Source organism: Scophthalmus maximus, chromosome 16 (assembly GCF_022379125.1).
Source record: "Scophthalmus maximus strain ysfricsl-2021 chromosome 16, ASM2237912v1, whole genome shotgun sequence".
In the NCBI taxonomy this organism is placed as follows: domain Eukaryota; kingdom Metazoa; phylum Chordata; class Actinopteri; order Pleuronectiformes; family Scophthalmidae; genus Scophthalmus; species Scophthalmus maximus.
This window is the reverse complement of record NC_061530.1, coordinates 14,962,098-14,976,079: the sequence shown is the minus strand read 5'-3', so window position 1 is coordinate 14,976,079 and position 13,982 is coordinate 14,962,098. Positions and strand designations below refer to the sequence as shown.

At 43.7% G+C, this 13,982-nt stretch overlaps 3 protein-coding genes across 5 annotated transcripts in view; 1 reads left to right on the top strand and 2 right to left on the bottom strand.

Annotated features, from left to right (window-relative positions):
- Positions 1-509: 509 nt before the first annotated feature.
- On the bottom strand, positions 510-3,175 carry lrrc20 (leucine rich repeat containing 20). 2 transcript variants are annotated; one of them, XM_035612548.2, is made up of 5 exons: positions 2,882-3,175; positions 1,723-1,811; positions 1,332-1,481; positions 1,031-1,198; positions 510-934 (listed from the first exon to the last, which is right to left on the bottom strand). In XM_035612548.2, exons 2-5 carry the CDS (start codon positions 1,790-1,792, stop codon positions 798-800), a joined length of 525 nt encoding a protein of 174 aa, XP_035468441.1. In that variant the 5' UTR covers positions 1,793-1,811; positions 2,882-3,175; the 3' UTR covers positions 510-797. The 2 variants fall into 2 exon arrangements, with proteins under 2 accessions (XP_035468441.1, XP_035468442.1); XM_035612549.2 differs by having other exon boundaries at positions 1,723-1,805.
- A 558-nt stretch (positions 3,176-3,733) lies between these two features.
- Positions 3,734-8,109, bottom strand: ndr2 (nodal-related 2). Its single transcript, XM_035612546.2, has 3 exons — positions 7,607-8,109; positions 5,479-6,263; positions 3,734-5,036 (listed from the first exon to the last, which is right to left on the bottom strand). The coding sequence occupies exons 1-3, from the start codon at positions 7,863-7,865 to the stop codon at positions 4,884-4,886; spliced, it is 1,197 nt and encodes a 398-aa protein (XP_035468439.1). The 5' UTR covers positions 7,866-8,109; the 3' UTR covers positions 3,734-4,883.
- A 799-nt stretch (positions 8,110-8,908) lies between these two features.
- The window catches only part of pald1a (phosphatase domain containing paladin 1a), a 43,594-nt gene continuing 38,520 nt past the window's right edge, over positions 8,909-13,982 (top strand). Inside the window, exons 1-2 of one of the 2 annotated variants that reach the window (XM_035612543.2) lie at positions 8,909-9,124; positions 12,754-12,799. The gene's annotated coding sequence lies outside the window, so the exon portion shown is untranslated. Of the gene's footprint in view, positions 9,125-11,512; positions 11,605-12,753; positions 12,800-13,982 lie in introns of those variants that run through there. The other variant, XM_035612545.2, reaches the window with a different exon arrangement.

Below are 13,982 nucleotides of genomic sequence, written 5' to 3'. Positions count from 1 at the left end.
CTGCGAGACAGCTTTCTCACATAAAGGCAACAGAACGTTAAGGTGCTGTAAGCCTTATCAAACCATGACTGAAAACTAAAAAGAAAAATCATAAAAGAAAAAAGGATTTAAAACCCAGTCTCCTTGGGTGAAAGTCTTGTTTGATCCATTTATCCACCGCGACCTGCACCTTAAACATTACTAACATAGAATCAATCAATGATTTGGTATATAATTGGTTAATGGTTGGTTTTATATTTTAGTTGAATGAATACTTTTGGCATTTGTACTGGTCATAACAAAAGGAAACAACTTTTGAAGGCGTCATCTCGGGCTGAAGAAAGTATTTCACTATTCTGACATTTTGTAGCCTGTGCAATAATTTATTTATTAAGACCACAACTGTCAAATGGATTAAGAATGCACATATGTGTATTCAGCCTACCATAATAAATTAATAAAAAGTCCTCTATCGTAGTCTCAGCAATGAACATGGCATCCAGTGAAAAATAACAAACAAGACTAGATTGTTTCCTTTGTATAAACTTTAATTGAAAACTTGTTAATACTATCAAAATAATAAATAATTGCAAGTATCAACCCTTTGCCCAAAGTCGTGAACACTGGGTGGGGCAGCACTTAAAAACCCCAGCCAGGAGGGTGCCCTCTTTAAACACCTCTGTTTTCTTCTTTCTGAACAGCATTGCGATATTTTCAGTATTATGTTTTGTTTCGTCTCTCAGGCACACAAAAGCATCCAACCGAAGTAGTTAAAGGCACGCAGCATGCAGTCTATGTGGTGAAACATCATTCATCTTTTAAGATTCTGTTGTGGACAAAATGTCAAATTTGTGGGGAGACTGCAGAGCAGACTGGGTGTTTGAGTCCAAGGGGTTTGACTTCAAGTTTAGCCACTTCAGTGCCGGCATGTTGGACAACTTCTCCACTGGAATTTCTGCAGAAGAATACATATAACACAATGTTAAATAAAGCTTAAAATATACAAATATCCCTCCTACACATACGACATGTTTTAATAGGTCTTTATTACCAGTGATGCTATTTCCCTCCAGGTTAATCGTCTCCAATGTGGCTATCTCTGTAAGCTTATCTGGGAAGATGGAGAGGCTGTTATTAGCCAGGTTGATGCTGGTCAAGTGCTGCATTTCTCCCACGACGTCAGGCAGTTTGGTGAGAACATTGCCATGCAGGTCAAGCTCTGAAAGGTATTTCAAGACAACAGTAAATCGTGAGGTTGATTGTCTGTTATTTCTTCACCGTATGAATTTGTTCTGTCAACGTTTTTGAAGGTGAATGAATCAAATAGCTGTGGTGTATTAAGAATCCGCTACCTCTCAGCTGAGTGAAGGTTGAAAAGAACTTGCTGGAAATGGCCTTCAGCTCATTGTCAGCCAACGTGACAACGCAGATGTTTTCCGAGACACTCCTCAGGACCTTGAACACACCGTCTGGGAAAGAGATGAGCTTGCAGTTTGACAGATCTGCAGAGAAGAAGAACGGGATTGTGAGATTATCGAGCATTAACATAGCATTGTAATGTTAAATATCTGTAGTTGACAAACGTCTGGTTACTTGAGCAAACAAATCTAAGTCTCTGTCACCATCTGCTGGTGACATCGGGAAATATCTAAACCAAAGCTGTTCATACACATCCCAGGAAACTGCAGTGAGTGGGAGTAGGGGAGACAAAAAAAGGAGATAGATTTTTGAAGGGAGTCTTACCCAAACTATCTTTCCCCTCCTCTACCGTTTCATTAATCCTCCGGGCCACTTTTGCAACTGCCTCAGCCATTTCTCTGCGGAAACTGTTCCTAAGGGCGGTTATGCAAAATTACACTTACACATACTGAAGAGATGTATGACAGTTGAATATTACAAAAAGACATAAGGAAACTAGATTATGACAAAGGTATCCCGCCTCATGCAGTTACCACAATGCAACACATGCCGTCAAACAAGAGGTTAGTGATGTATACATTCTTAGGCTTTGGTTATACTATAATGGTATATTAACATCATAAATGACGATAAAATATCGGGTAACCAGCAACGAGGGAAGACAAACTATGAGCCACATTCCTTTACTCTAAACCTTAAAGGAAGAAATGCTCAAATTATTCGGTAAATAGCAAAACAACCATGGAAATATTCCTATAAAATCATAAGAATTTGCAAGCAAAAGCAAAACATATGTGTGCTCATTCGCTCGAGTGCAAAAATGTTAGAATATTAAGGATTGTAATTTTGATGGAAGGGTGTTTTGGAATTAAAATTCCTGAAATATGATCGTGATTTTTTTCTATGCTCGGGCTGAACAGTGAAAAGGTGAAATCTTCAAATGTTTCACTTGGTGTGACTATGACCCAGAGCCTCGCAGACAGCCACGTTACAGTGATTTAACAAAAAACACAGACCATAATCTGGAATCAAGAAATATTAAAAAATAACTTGAACTATTAATTAATTAGCTAATCAGCTGCCAATGATATGTTTTTTTCCTGTCGATCGACTGATTGACTATTCAGTTCCAGATACAAAGTCCTTTTGACATAATATACAATCCCTGTAACAGAATTTATATTAAAATGAAGTCCTGAAAAATGAACATGGCAACGTGAAACAGGGGTAAACCGACTCAATGGTGCATCGACGGTCGTCACTTTAATCCACAAGTTGAAACCACTGCACCGCCGAGCGGCACCTGGATGCTGCCGAAGATCACATGTTGGCCTCATAAGTTCATGTTAAATATAGAATAAGTCTTATGTCTACTGTGCCACAGGCCCCGCAGAGTCGGACGACTACAACCGGGGCGTGTTGAGCCACACAAAGCCATTGTTTAATGGGTGTTTCGTTAAAGCCACACCGAGGAGCCACTTACCCAGGCTAGGAGCTACTGTCACGCAGCGTGGCAGCTGCCGGTGCTAGCCGGTGCTAGCTAACGTTAGCCACACCGGCTCGGTCTAATTTGGTGAGTGTGTATTTTTAGCTCTCGGGAGGGGGGCACACGCCCCCTCCCCAACGTGTGGCTGATGTTCCACTGGCAAGGTAATATCCGACGGCAAAAGCCCCCTTCATTGGGAACGAACTGTGTCAATGTGTTTGCTTGCTTCGCGACGCGAGTTAGCATGCGTTAGCATGAGTTAGCTTTGGCGCCGCTAGCAAACAGCGCGTCGCGAGAGTCAGTGCTGCGCGCTCAACCCGCAGATGAAGTGAAGTCAGCCAAATAAATGAAGCAAAAGACACTTTCGCACGTTAAATAACAATTTAAATCGTTGTTATTGCCTACGCACGTGCCAATCTGTCAATATTGTGTGTTGACACATGATTTTTTTCCCACCATATTCAGAATTCTCATATCTGAATAATGCTTTTTTTTAAGTTTGAATGTTTTTGCACTGAGGCCCTGCCTTTTAAAACATACGGAGAAATTATCTTATGTAATAAATGACTAACAAAAGCAGAAAATATTCATATGTGAGAGGCAAAATAAAAGAGAACATTTAACTTTTTTTCCATCATCTTTGCTTGTAAGACGACTCAAAAATAGCAGAATAGCTGCCAATGACTGACGTACACATGAATCGGCTTTTAGCACAATCAAGTGACTAACAGTTTAAACGATCATCAATTATCAAAATAATGCTGATTCCATTTTCATTAAATATATTTTTTCCCGTATTTGCCTGAGGCGGACAAGTGTTGTCTTACCTTTGAGTCCTGGTCCACTGATTCCCAGTTTGACCACTGCCATGGTCGTGACTCTGGCAAATTCCTGGTGAGTCAGTGTATTTTCAAAGGATTTGAATACAATGAGCCCTCTGGCCTCAGAAGAATAGAACTTAGTTTTTGCATTGTTTCAACCAGCAGCCACTTTACAGTATTTGCTGGATATTGATCTGCTGCATAGAGCTTTGTTTGGAATTTGTGAACTTCAGTGGAATATGGCTGTTGACTCACTGTGGATGACTGAAACACTGTGAAACTAGAAAGATCCGCCTTTTTTTGGTGTGTCTTTTGAATTGCACACAGCAGATCCAGGTCGATATGCCAGTGATCCAAGCAGGGGGTTATGTGTTATTGTTGCGTGACAGCATAAACCAAACAGCCCAGCACAGAGAAAGTTGTGCTATCAGACTATCACGTCAAAGCAATCCATTTTCCAAACCTCACTGTAAGAAGTGCCGCCAGATTTCTCAGAAGATATATTTTGTCAAATCACAAGCCAGCAAGAAAGAAATGAAAGGATTTAAATCCGGAAATATCTGATCAAAGAACGAGTGAACAAGATCACAAATGGGATCAGACAGTCAATGGCATGCTATTATATAACTTTGCTATACTAACATGCCCCCCCCAAAAAGTAAAAATACAAGTAATAAATCATAATAAAGTACATACTCCATGTGTAAAATGTACATAAATACACATTTTTTTATATTTACAATAAATATACATTAATTTACAGTTACACAAATGGTAGTGTACAATAAAACAGTGCTGGAATATTCAATAACATTGCCGTTTCATATTTACATTGATGAAATTGATAAGTCAAGGAGAAATAACCTTCGGCGTTAGCTGTGACAGCAGCACACAGCTAGAGTTTGTGTTTCAGCACGTATGAAAATAACAATGTTCTCCTTACAAACCAGAGCTCACATCACAAAGTCGAGTCGTGTTGCTGCACATGTTGTAGATCAGCAACAATCTTACAGTGGACAGTGACAAGTATCAAAGAGCTTCTTTTTTTCCCCTTCCTTCTAGCTAAGTGTTTTCCTTTGTTTCTCAGAAATCGCTTCGCTGCTGTTCAGCATTTTGTCTTTTTGCTCTTATGCTGCACCAGCAGCTCAGGTAAAGCCTGGAGGTGCCGGTCGCAGCTGTCACTGGCAGCCGCACTCGTCCACGATCATGTCTTCGTGATGTCGAAGGAGCATTTCTCCGTTCTCGTAGTACAGCATGCTCAATGGGCTCATTTTGGTCGGGGCGCAGCAGGGCGAAGCCACTCTGTCGGGGTGGTAATGTTTCAGCAAACTCTGGAAAAGTAAGAGACAAAACGGAGAATTTAGTTGAACACAATGCTCAGTTTTTAGTAAACAAAGATAGTGTGACAATGAAATACTTATTTTTTAAGTTTAATTAAGTGACGATTAAGTTTGACATCAGTGAATGTTTTGTGAGAGCTATTGACGACATTTAGATTGTAATCATTTTGTCAAAAGAAAATGGTTTAAAAAAAACAAAAACCTTTAATAAATCAAATAACAGTCCAGTCCTACAAATCACTTGATTTATCCGATCAACAGAAACACCCAAAGATATTCAGTTACTATCAGATTGACAAAAAAAATGTTTCAACAGTGAATTTTGCTAAAAATATTCAATTTAGTAATTTTCTGCCAATAGACTTATCAACTAACTTACCGGTGATAACTATCACCTGAATGCATCATGAATATACTGTAATAGCCTACTCACCTGCATGTAAGCATGATTCGTTGGATTCAGGTCTTCTCCCAGAGGACCGGGGCAGGAACCTTCACAGCGGTAGGCATTGTACCTCTTGGGAAAGATGATCCAGGACCCCCAGCCTATTTGATTAAAGTCTACATGCAGGTCGACTCTGCGACAGAGGGATTTTTCACTCCCTCTTTTGGACACCTGCGGGCTTCTCCCCACTTGTTCCCTCTGGCCCCGTTTGCTCCTGCGCCTCTTCGGCCAGCGAGCCTTTTTGATTTCGGCAGGGGACAAGAACTTGGATTTTTCAGCCGTGTGAAGTAAGCTTGCTTTGGCCTTCGAGCTTTCATCCGAGCCAGTGTGCGAAAAGACGACGAGCAGGGCTTGGTCACTGACATCCTGATCTCTCCCCGGGCTCGCCACATAGACAGGCTGACCGGGAAGAGACAGGCCACCCTTTGTCTTTGCCGCTTTCCTTCTCCCCGCCACTCTTTTGTGTCGAATCCTCGCTGATGATTTCTGTCTGAGCCAGTCCAAGAGAAGGCTTGTCATGTTGAACACTTTCCAGCTCTGTGATGAAGTGACCAGTGAGGACCCCGTGAGCAGCCCCACCAGCTGCTGTTCTTGGCAGCTCTTGTGAGCATGGCATGCGGGACCGCGCTGGTGATAGACCTCCACGGAGATGTTGTGTGCACTCGGTGTCCGAGGAAGCCTGACTCGCAGCTCCGCTGTCTGGATCTGTTTGTCGGCCAGCAGGGTGTGGAGGTCAAAGGTCGCAACCCAGCGCCTGTGTCTGTACGTCAAACCTAGAGAAGTGAAGAGAGTAATTAGCATCATTCAGGTTCACACTTTATCACGCGGCTTATCATTAGCGGACATGATTAAAATCATGACAGATAGTTTACGCCGATAACACAAAGTGCCACTGAGCTTTCAGCAGCAGCAGAAGCCACCTGTTGAGGAGAAAATGCAACACATGCAAAACGTCTAAAATAAATATTATCTGTTAAATGCTATATTCAATTTGTTCTCACCTCCTTCTGTGATTTAAGATTTGCCCTTGGAAACAGTATTTAAATGTAAATCAGGACATATAATGCTTAAGCAATATAGTTTTTTTATTTCTCTTTCTGCAGTAAGCGATAAATTAATATCAAATGGCTGTATCCCATTAATATTTCTACAGTTGCAACAATTCCGTGTGTGGTCACGGTTGGGCTTTATGAAACGTGTGGCTCAAATCACTTCTTTTGTCTTGCAACGTGAGGTTTTTAATCAATGCAAATACTCGTTTTTTGAGAACTTGTTCAGCTCCAAGATCAATGCCGGTATTGATGGAGGGCTCAGCAAATCAAAGCTGCGCGCAGGGCAAAAATAATCCAGTCAGCGTTCCAGTGTGCTGCACCCACATCTGTGATGGGAGGGTCATTGTGATTCAGCGAGCTGGTGTGGCTCAGGTTAATCTAGGGGATTAGAGCATTTTTAAAACACTGAACCCTGAGCGTGGTGCCGCTGCAGCCGTTGATCAAAAACCGGGTGCAAACTGCCGCTCGTCCATCAAAACCACTCAAACACCGAGCACCGAGTCGAAACCAGTCGTTTCACACGTCACGCCGCCGTCCCCCGGCTTCTGCATATCCCCAGTCAGACAGACGGGTAGTGGGTCGGACACCCCGAGCAGCGGGGCGCACCGTCCTCCGCCGGGCCGCCTGTGCCACCGTTCAATCCCGAGCTCTAATCTAATCAAGCCAAGTGTGAAGAAAAAGAACTGAGGGAAGTTGTTGATTTGACCCAACGAGAGATTTGTATAGGGGGATGTCTGGCGAGGGGCCCTAATCAACATCGCCTATTTAAGAAGAAAAAAAAAACGAGGTTTGCTTTGAGAATTAGAGCCCGAACCGGCCTTTTCACACGCTGATCCCCGCGAGGTCATTCAGCCCCCGAGCGCGATGTGGATTGGAGCCGCCCGAGGTCGTCTGGCACGCAGCGCTGACAGGACAACACACACAGCCAGAAGAAGAAGAAGAAGAAGAAGAAGAAGAAAACCAGGCCCCAAAAGAACTAACATTCGAGATGCGACCAGGGCCGAGTACAGTGGTGTCCCCTCCTCCTCCTCCCTCCTCCGCCATGCGAGTCAACGCGTCCTTACTTTTGGCCTGCAGGCTCTTGACGGTGTCCGCCCGCTCCGCGGCGTCCACGGGCCCGGACACGTTGGACTTGAAGTTCCTGTAGAGGTGCACCATGTAGGTGGGCAGGTGGTGCGCGGGGGGCCGCTCCAGCGCCGAGGGGCCCCGCAGCGGCCGCAGGTAGACTCCGGCCCTGGAGACGTGGACCCCCCGCGCCAGCGGCAGCAGCAGCAGCAGCAGCGCTGCGTGCAGCGCGACGCGCAGGCCTCCCAATGAGCGCATGGTGTTTAATGACGAATTCCTCTGCCGGGGGAGATGGTCTCATATATATATACCCGCGCCCACCCCCTTTCATGTTTAACAAGTGGCCGAGAACATTAAAGGAAATTGACGTGCGTCCTCAAGACTTGCTACCTGACAGCTCATCATCCATTCACTTGGTAATGAGGCGCCCGGGTGCGTGTTGACAAGACGCGCAACTTCTTGTTTGCGCCGCGATCTGCTGCTGCCAGCCCGAGTCCCCATCCGTGGACTAATTGTTCCAGCTACTCGGCTTACACTAATTGTTAGGCTTTTCCCCCGGTGTAGTCCCCTAAAGACCGTCTGGAATGGACTGCGCGGACAAAGGCTGGATTGATTAATGAAACATAACATTAACATAAAACACACACATCTCATCAGAAGTCAGTATGACCAGGTTGGCAATTTGCACTAATGGCACATTGTGCTGGTCTAAATGCGTTGTCTCTTAAACACCATGTCGTGTAAACCACCGGCCATGTGTGCATTTATGGCTTAACACAAGCTTAATACAAACTAAAGATCATCAAAGATATAAAGAAGGAGGCATGTACCACAAAGTGTGATAAGTTAATATTGACATCAGACACACTGTCAGTCCCAGCAGGGGTAGAATTAAACAGGAAACTTCACTTTATCTCCCCTTTATCCTATTTAACTTCCTGGGGTTCACTTATAATATTAATACACTCTTTATGCTGTGGTTTACAGCTTATATGGTCAATATTGAAATTTGTCACAAGCCTTCTCTATAATGGTCTTTTGGATTTGCATATAATTATGCTTATAATACTAACATTCCTACGATGATTTTCGCTGTGAACAAACGAAGAGATTTGTAGATAATTCTCTGCGGTTACAAAACTATTCATTTGGAATGAGTCAAACCTCATCTATTCATATTTGAAACTTTCGAAGATTTAGATGATAATATTCGGTTCAAGACCTTTTCTTTTTTTCTTTTTTTTTATAAAACTTGCAGGGCGCTTCTGAGGATGCCTCGCAAGTCTGCGCATGCGCCGTCCGACTATCCACACAGCGGAATCCTTTTTCCTCGTAAATCTGCCGAGCAAAAAGGGACAACAACAACAACAAAACCCCCCTAAATGAATGGATGTTCTTTTCTTCTTCTCCACGGTGATATGAAACAGCAACTCGGCTCCGTGGCCCCGGGGAAACACGTTCCTCTTCTCGGCCAGGCGCCTTTTATTCGGCCCCATCTGCCGTGTGCTGCTGAAATGGTGAGTGGCGTTCAAAGTTTGCGCTCGTGTGTGTGTGTGTGTGTGTGTGTGTGTGTGTGTTGTGCTCGATAAGTTCACATTCACGTCGCGTCCCCCGGGTCCATCACACCGTTACTGGCCGAGCCGTGTCAATCATCTGCAGCGGAGCGGTTGGTCCACAATTAGAAAGGGTGGCGGCGTTTATTTCATTTATTTGTTCTTCACTTTTTCCTCCTCCAGTGTTCGTGTGGTTGATGGAGCATACATGTGCTTGGCATCCCCCCATTCTCCCTGCCTGCTCTGCAGCCACTCATTGATTTGCTCAGGGGGGCCAGTAATGAGAAGGGGGGGGGGGGGGAGAGAAGACCCCAGGCTGGTGCTCATCCTTAGTAAACACACACGTGTTCAGACAATGTCCACTCAGACTTTATTTCCTTCAAAAACACACAACATTTTTTTTTTTGGTGCATTTTTCTGTGACGTTCTAGTGAATGGGTGCCAAACACATCTGCACATGGAAAACGTTACTAACAAATATGTAATTTAGTGGTTATCTTTTTGATACACTGTTATCTGACAATACAGTTGTCTTCATAAGTAAAGAAAACCCACTGCTCAAAAGCTCTGAATTGCGAACGAGTGGACCTTGAATTTCTTACAAATATGGCTCCGAAGGTCAAAAAAAGTGAACGTTGGTGCTGAAGTGCACCGTTAAAACCCCAACATTTTCCATTCTGCATCAACGACAACTCAAAACATAATCTTAAAGCAGAGATCATACTCTGCCCAGCTCTTGCGACTATGACTTGGATCCACTTGCGGGCAAAGAAACTCTGCCACGCGAATGTAACGTTGAAGCGAAGTGTACTATGTTACCAGCTCATAGGTGTTTGTGCATTAGGAATCATTGAAATATGCTTCTAAATATGCCATCAGTGCAGAAGAACTTTTTTCCTTTGTCATGATCAAGATTCATGAAATGTACCAAGACATGTTCAGTCTTGCCATTAGGTACAATGTAAAGTATTTCTTTCTTTTTTTAAAGTCTACGGTGCAGTTAGACAAGGCATGTGATGCCCTTTGATGTATTGTAGTCCGCGGCTTTTGTTTGATTTATCCCGTCCAGCTGGGATCAGTCTCCGCTCTTCATATCACTTTACCTCACTTCTTACATCCCGGGGGTGGGGGGTATGGGGGTGGGTGGGGGCACAGAAACTGTCTCGGGACAACTGAGAGCACAGATCAAACCCTGCACATCACAATTAATCAAGACCGAGAGCACGAAACTCCTCAGTGAATGGACACATGGATCATAAATGATTGAGCTGTTTATCGTTGGGCTTATCTCGAGAAGAGCAGACACTTCACTCCTCCCGGGCATAACTTGAAAATTAACTTGTGACTTTTGTGAAATGTTGGCGTCAGCTACCGCTTTATTATGTGCTATTCGTGCTTTGCTGGGATGCTGGTTGGTTATTGGTATACTGGGATAGGTTGGAGATTTCTTTGGGAAAGTTTGGCCCCAGGAAAAATGAGAAATATTTTCAGTCTCATGAAAGATTTTGAGCTCTGATTGTTTTGACCCAATTTCACAGCCCGTAGAGCCTCTGAAGTTGTGCCACGTTACTGTATAAACACCTGTTTGGAGTTGACGTGGTGGTCATAATGTAATGAACATCTGTTAACCCACCGACTACAGTACCAAGCTTGTGTGCACGCTTGAGTGCATTTGATCATTTTTACCACAAGGTGTCCTCTTTGATCGCTGGACTCCAGAGAACGTTCCATGTCCCTGAAATTGGTCCCTTTTGGTTTAATTTTCCAAATTTAACTCACTGTAATTTTAGCTTCCGGACAGCTCCAGTGTTTGTGAATACATTTTTTAACCCAATTACACTGTTGATGAATGGGGAAAAAAGAAAGGCAGGCATGTTCTCACACTGCCAGAAAAAACAAAATAGAAAGATCGTATTAAATCCATAGAAGAGTTATTACTAGTTGTAGGAGCTCAACTGCAATATTTTCCTTCCTTTCTGGTTCCTGTTACAAGGCATTTAGCAAATTTACTTTTTGGGGGAGAGACGGACCACATGCCTGAGAAAGGATTTGGACAAGACAGGTGATATTAGTCGTATGCTTCTTTTTCCACACTGGAAATTTAGCAGGGAGGATGTTTCTGTGAATCTGCCACATACCATTTTCCTCTTCATCCTCTTGCTTGGAGCTGTGCTCTGTTTTATCTCCTAATAAAAAAGAATGGGAGGAAATAACGGATTTGTAACTGTCAGAATAACTAGACTTCACTCTCTGGAGCTTGTTTCTTGATCTTACATAGTCAGCCCCCAGGAAGTGCAAATCATATTTATGACAGCTCCCTCCCTGGATTGATTCATTTCTGTGCTGAGGTTTTTGTGGTGCATGGGAGGATTCTGTTTCACATTCGTGGTGTTGCAAGAGCAAGAAGCGCCTCGGCCTGCGCTGCTGCAGGAAGGAAGGAACAGGTGTGGCAGCAGCAGATTTTACTTCCATATCTCGAAAAACCGCTCGCCACTTTTAGGCTTAATTTGGGCATTATCTTGTGACAGACTGTTGATTACACATACTTGTGTAAGAAAGTGTTCTCACAGGCAGCCACTGTGAGGGGTTGCCGCTGCCCTTGGGTGTTTTGTTTTTGTCAGGGAAAGAGTTTGTTTGTAATTTACCTATTTATTTTTTGATCTCGTGCCTGCACAGGTATTATGCATCTGGATGCTGTTGGGTTTGTTCTCACTTTTTTACAGCCCACACGATGAATTAAGACACTCGGTGCACGACAAGTTGGTCTGACCTCACGGCACGCAGCTCCTCGCAGCTGAACCTCGAGCTTAAATCTCACTATTTGCCCAGCTGTAAGCCTGTTTGCCTTCAACATGGCATGTGTTAACCGCTAATGAATGGCGTAATTAGAGAATCGTAGTGAATTAGGCTTACGCGATGTCCTCTGTGTGCAGTTGTTACTGATCGTCAGCCCCTTGGCAGGTCCACATTACATCACGTCAGCGAGTGTTAATGCGTTTTAATAAGCAAAGGTTTAATTCATGTGTCAGGGACAGTTGTCTAAAGGTCTGCCATGTGTGGGAGGCATTGTGCTGCCATGGAGGCTCCCGTAGTGATTGGACAGTGAACTGGATGATGAGTAAGCCTCCCTGGGTCCGCCTCCACATCCTCTTTACACATCCACACTGTTGCACATGACACTTACACACACACACACACACACACAAATCCAACCGTATACGAGCAGGCTTGCATACAAAAAGTAAAAAAGAAAAAAAACAACAAGAAGGGAGCATGCTGTCACACATCTCAATCTCAGACAGCTCCCCACCCCTGCCTCCTCTTGCCGAGTGTCTGTCTGGCATCTGTCTTCACTGAAGGACATGTTCATTGACTCGCTTTAGTAGGACGCGTTATGATGCGAGACCGCCGCCTGCTGTAGTGCGATCAGCGGGCACGGACAGATTACCTCACAGATCAGAGCGAGACCCGTCAGCGAGGATGTCCGACTGAAACCAGTGCCGCTGCCTGCCGGAGAGCTGTCATTTTTGTTATTTTTAACCCACTGTTCTCTCTCTCTTTTTCTTCCCCTCCTCTCTCACTGCGTTCCTCAGAGACTCAAGCACCTCTCGGATGCTGGACTGGACAGCTGAATGTCAGGTACAGTTGTGATACTTCTACATTCTTTTTGTTGTGATATTTGCCTCCTGCTGCAGGCGCGTGTTGTTCCTGTCATCAGTGTGTCTCTGAAGGATACAAAAGGAAATGGCATACGTTGTTGTCTAAATATCACTTCAGATGCACTTCGGACTGAACTGACTGTCACAGTACAACCTTTTCAAATCATAGAATTTATCTTAATCAGTTAAGGGATATAAAGCTAATTTTATTTTTGCTGAGAGTTCTTCATTGGGCTAATATATTCTTTAATAATACCAGTCATGTCTAATATTCCCATAGCTACAATAGGTTACATTCTTCATGGCATGTGATGAAGTTTGCCAGCTCTCATTCGTTTATACCAGAGGACCAGCAGCTGTTTGACAGGATTCTGGCGTCCCATGGCAACCTAGAAAGTGAAGCTGCTAAACCGGGAGGTTACACAAATTTCAATCTGAGTAACAAGCGAAACGAAAGAAAACCTGTTAAGAAATCGTTGTGAAATCTGCCGGTGGTTGGGGATTCTCCCAGGCTGTGAGGGATAAAAAATTCTGTCAGTCGTCCTGGTGGTGCGGACAGAATACTGCGGTCGGATGCTGGGGTTCAGAAAAACGAAAGCCACATTACTGCAGTCTTGAAATCATAGGGGGGGATAAAATTACCATCTCAAAATAAAATAAATTACAGGCAGGGTTTTAAAAATAGATTTCTATACCCCCTTTTTAGCAGTTCAGTGTCAAACTGTAATGAAGGCAAGAATGTAGGAGGCTAAAGGTTATTCATGTGATTTATGTCATATTCACTGTTGTTGCATAGTTTGTCTTGTTCATGGCGTCCCTGTAGATTTGCTTTGACGAGATAAAGTTCCTTTCAGGCCGTCGTTTTTCTGACATTTTTCTGTACTTTGTCTGTTAATCTGGACAATCTGTCTCTCAGTGCAGAATCTGTTCCGGCGAGTTTTGATCAGATTTTGAAATTGCATCCTTGAACAATGCACCGCATGGTTTCCTTTTTGCCACGGTTACTTTCTGAACACGCGGCAGGGTGATTTCTTTTGGACAAAAAACAAACATCGGTGCTGTGAGTTTACACAATCTCACAATAAGGTCTTTGGAACAAAAACATCTAAATAAAGGATTTTATGCAGAGGAAGCGCTGAGCTCATTTCCGCACAACACCGATA

Coding starts and splice junctions, on each gene's coding strand:
- lrrc20 (XM_035612548.2), bottom strand. CDS start 1,792: ATGGCTGAGGCAGTTGCAAAAGTGGCCCGGAGGATTAATGAAACGGTA. Junction 1,482..1,722: donor GGAGGGGAAAGATAGTTTGG/GTAAGACTCCCT, acceptor TCTTCTCTGCAG/ATCTGTCAAACTGCAAGCTC. Junction 1,199..1,331: donor AACCTTCACTCAGCTGAGAG/GTAGCGGATTCT, acceptor AATACCTTTCAG/AGCTTGACCTGCATGGCAAT.
- ndr2 (XM_035612546.2), bottom strand. CDS start 7,865: ATGCGCTCATTGGGAGGCCTGCGCGTCGCGCTGCACGCAGCGCTGCTG. Junction 6,264..7,606: donor CAAGAGCCTGCAGGCCAAAA/GTAAGGACGCGT, acceptor TCACTTCTCTAG/GTTTGACGTACAGACACAGG. Junction 5,037..5,478: donor CGAATCATGCTTACATGCAG/GTGAGTAGGCTA, acceptor TTACTTTTCCAG/AGTTTGCTGAAACATTACCA.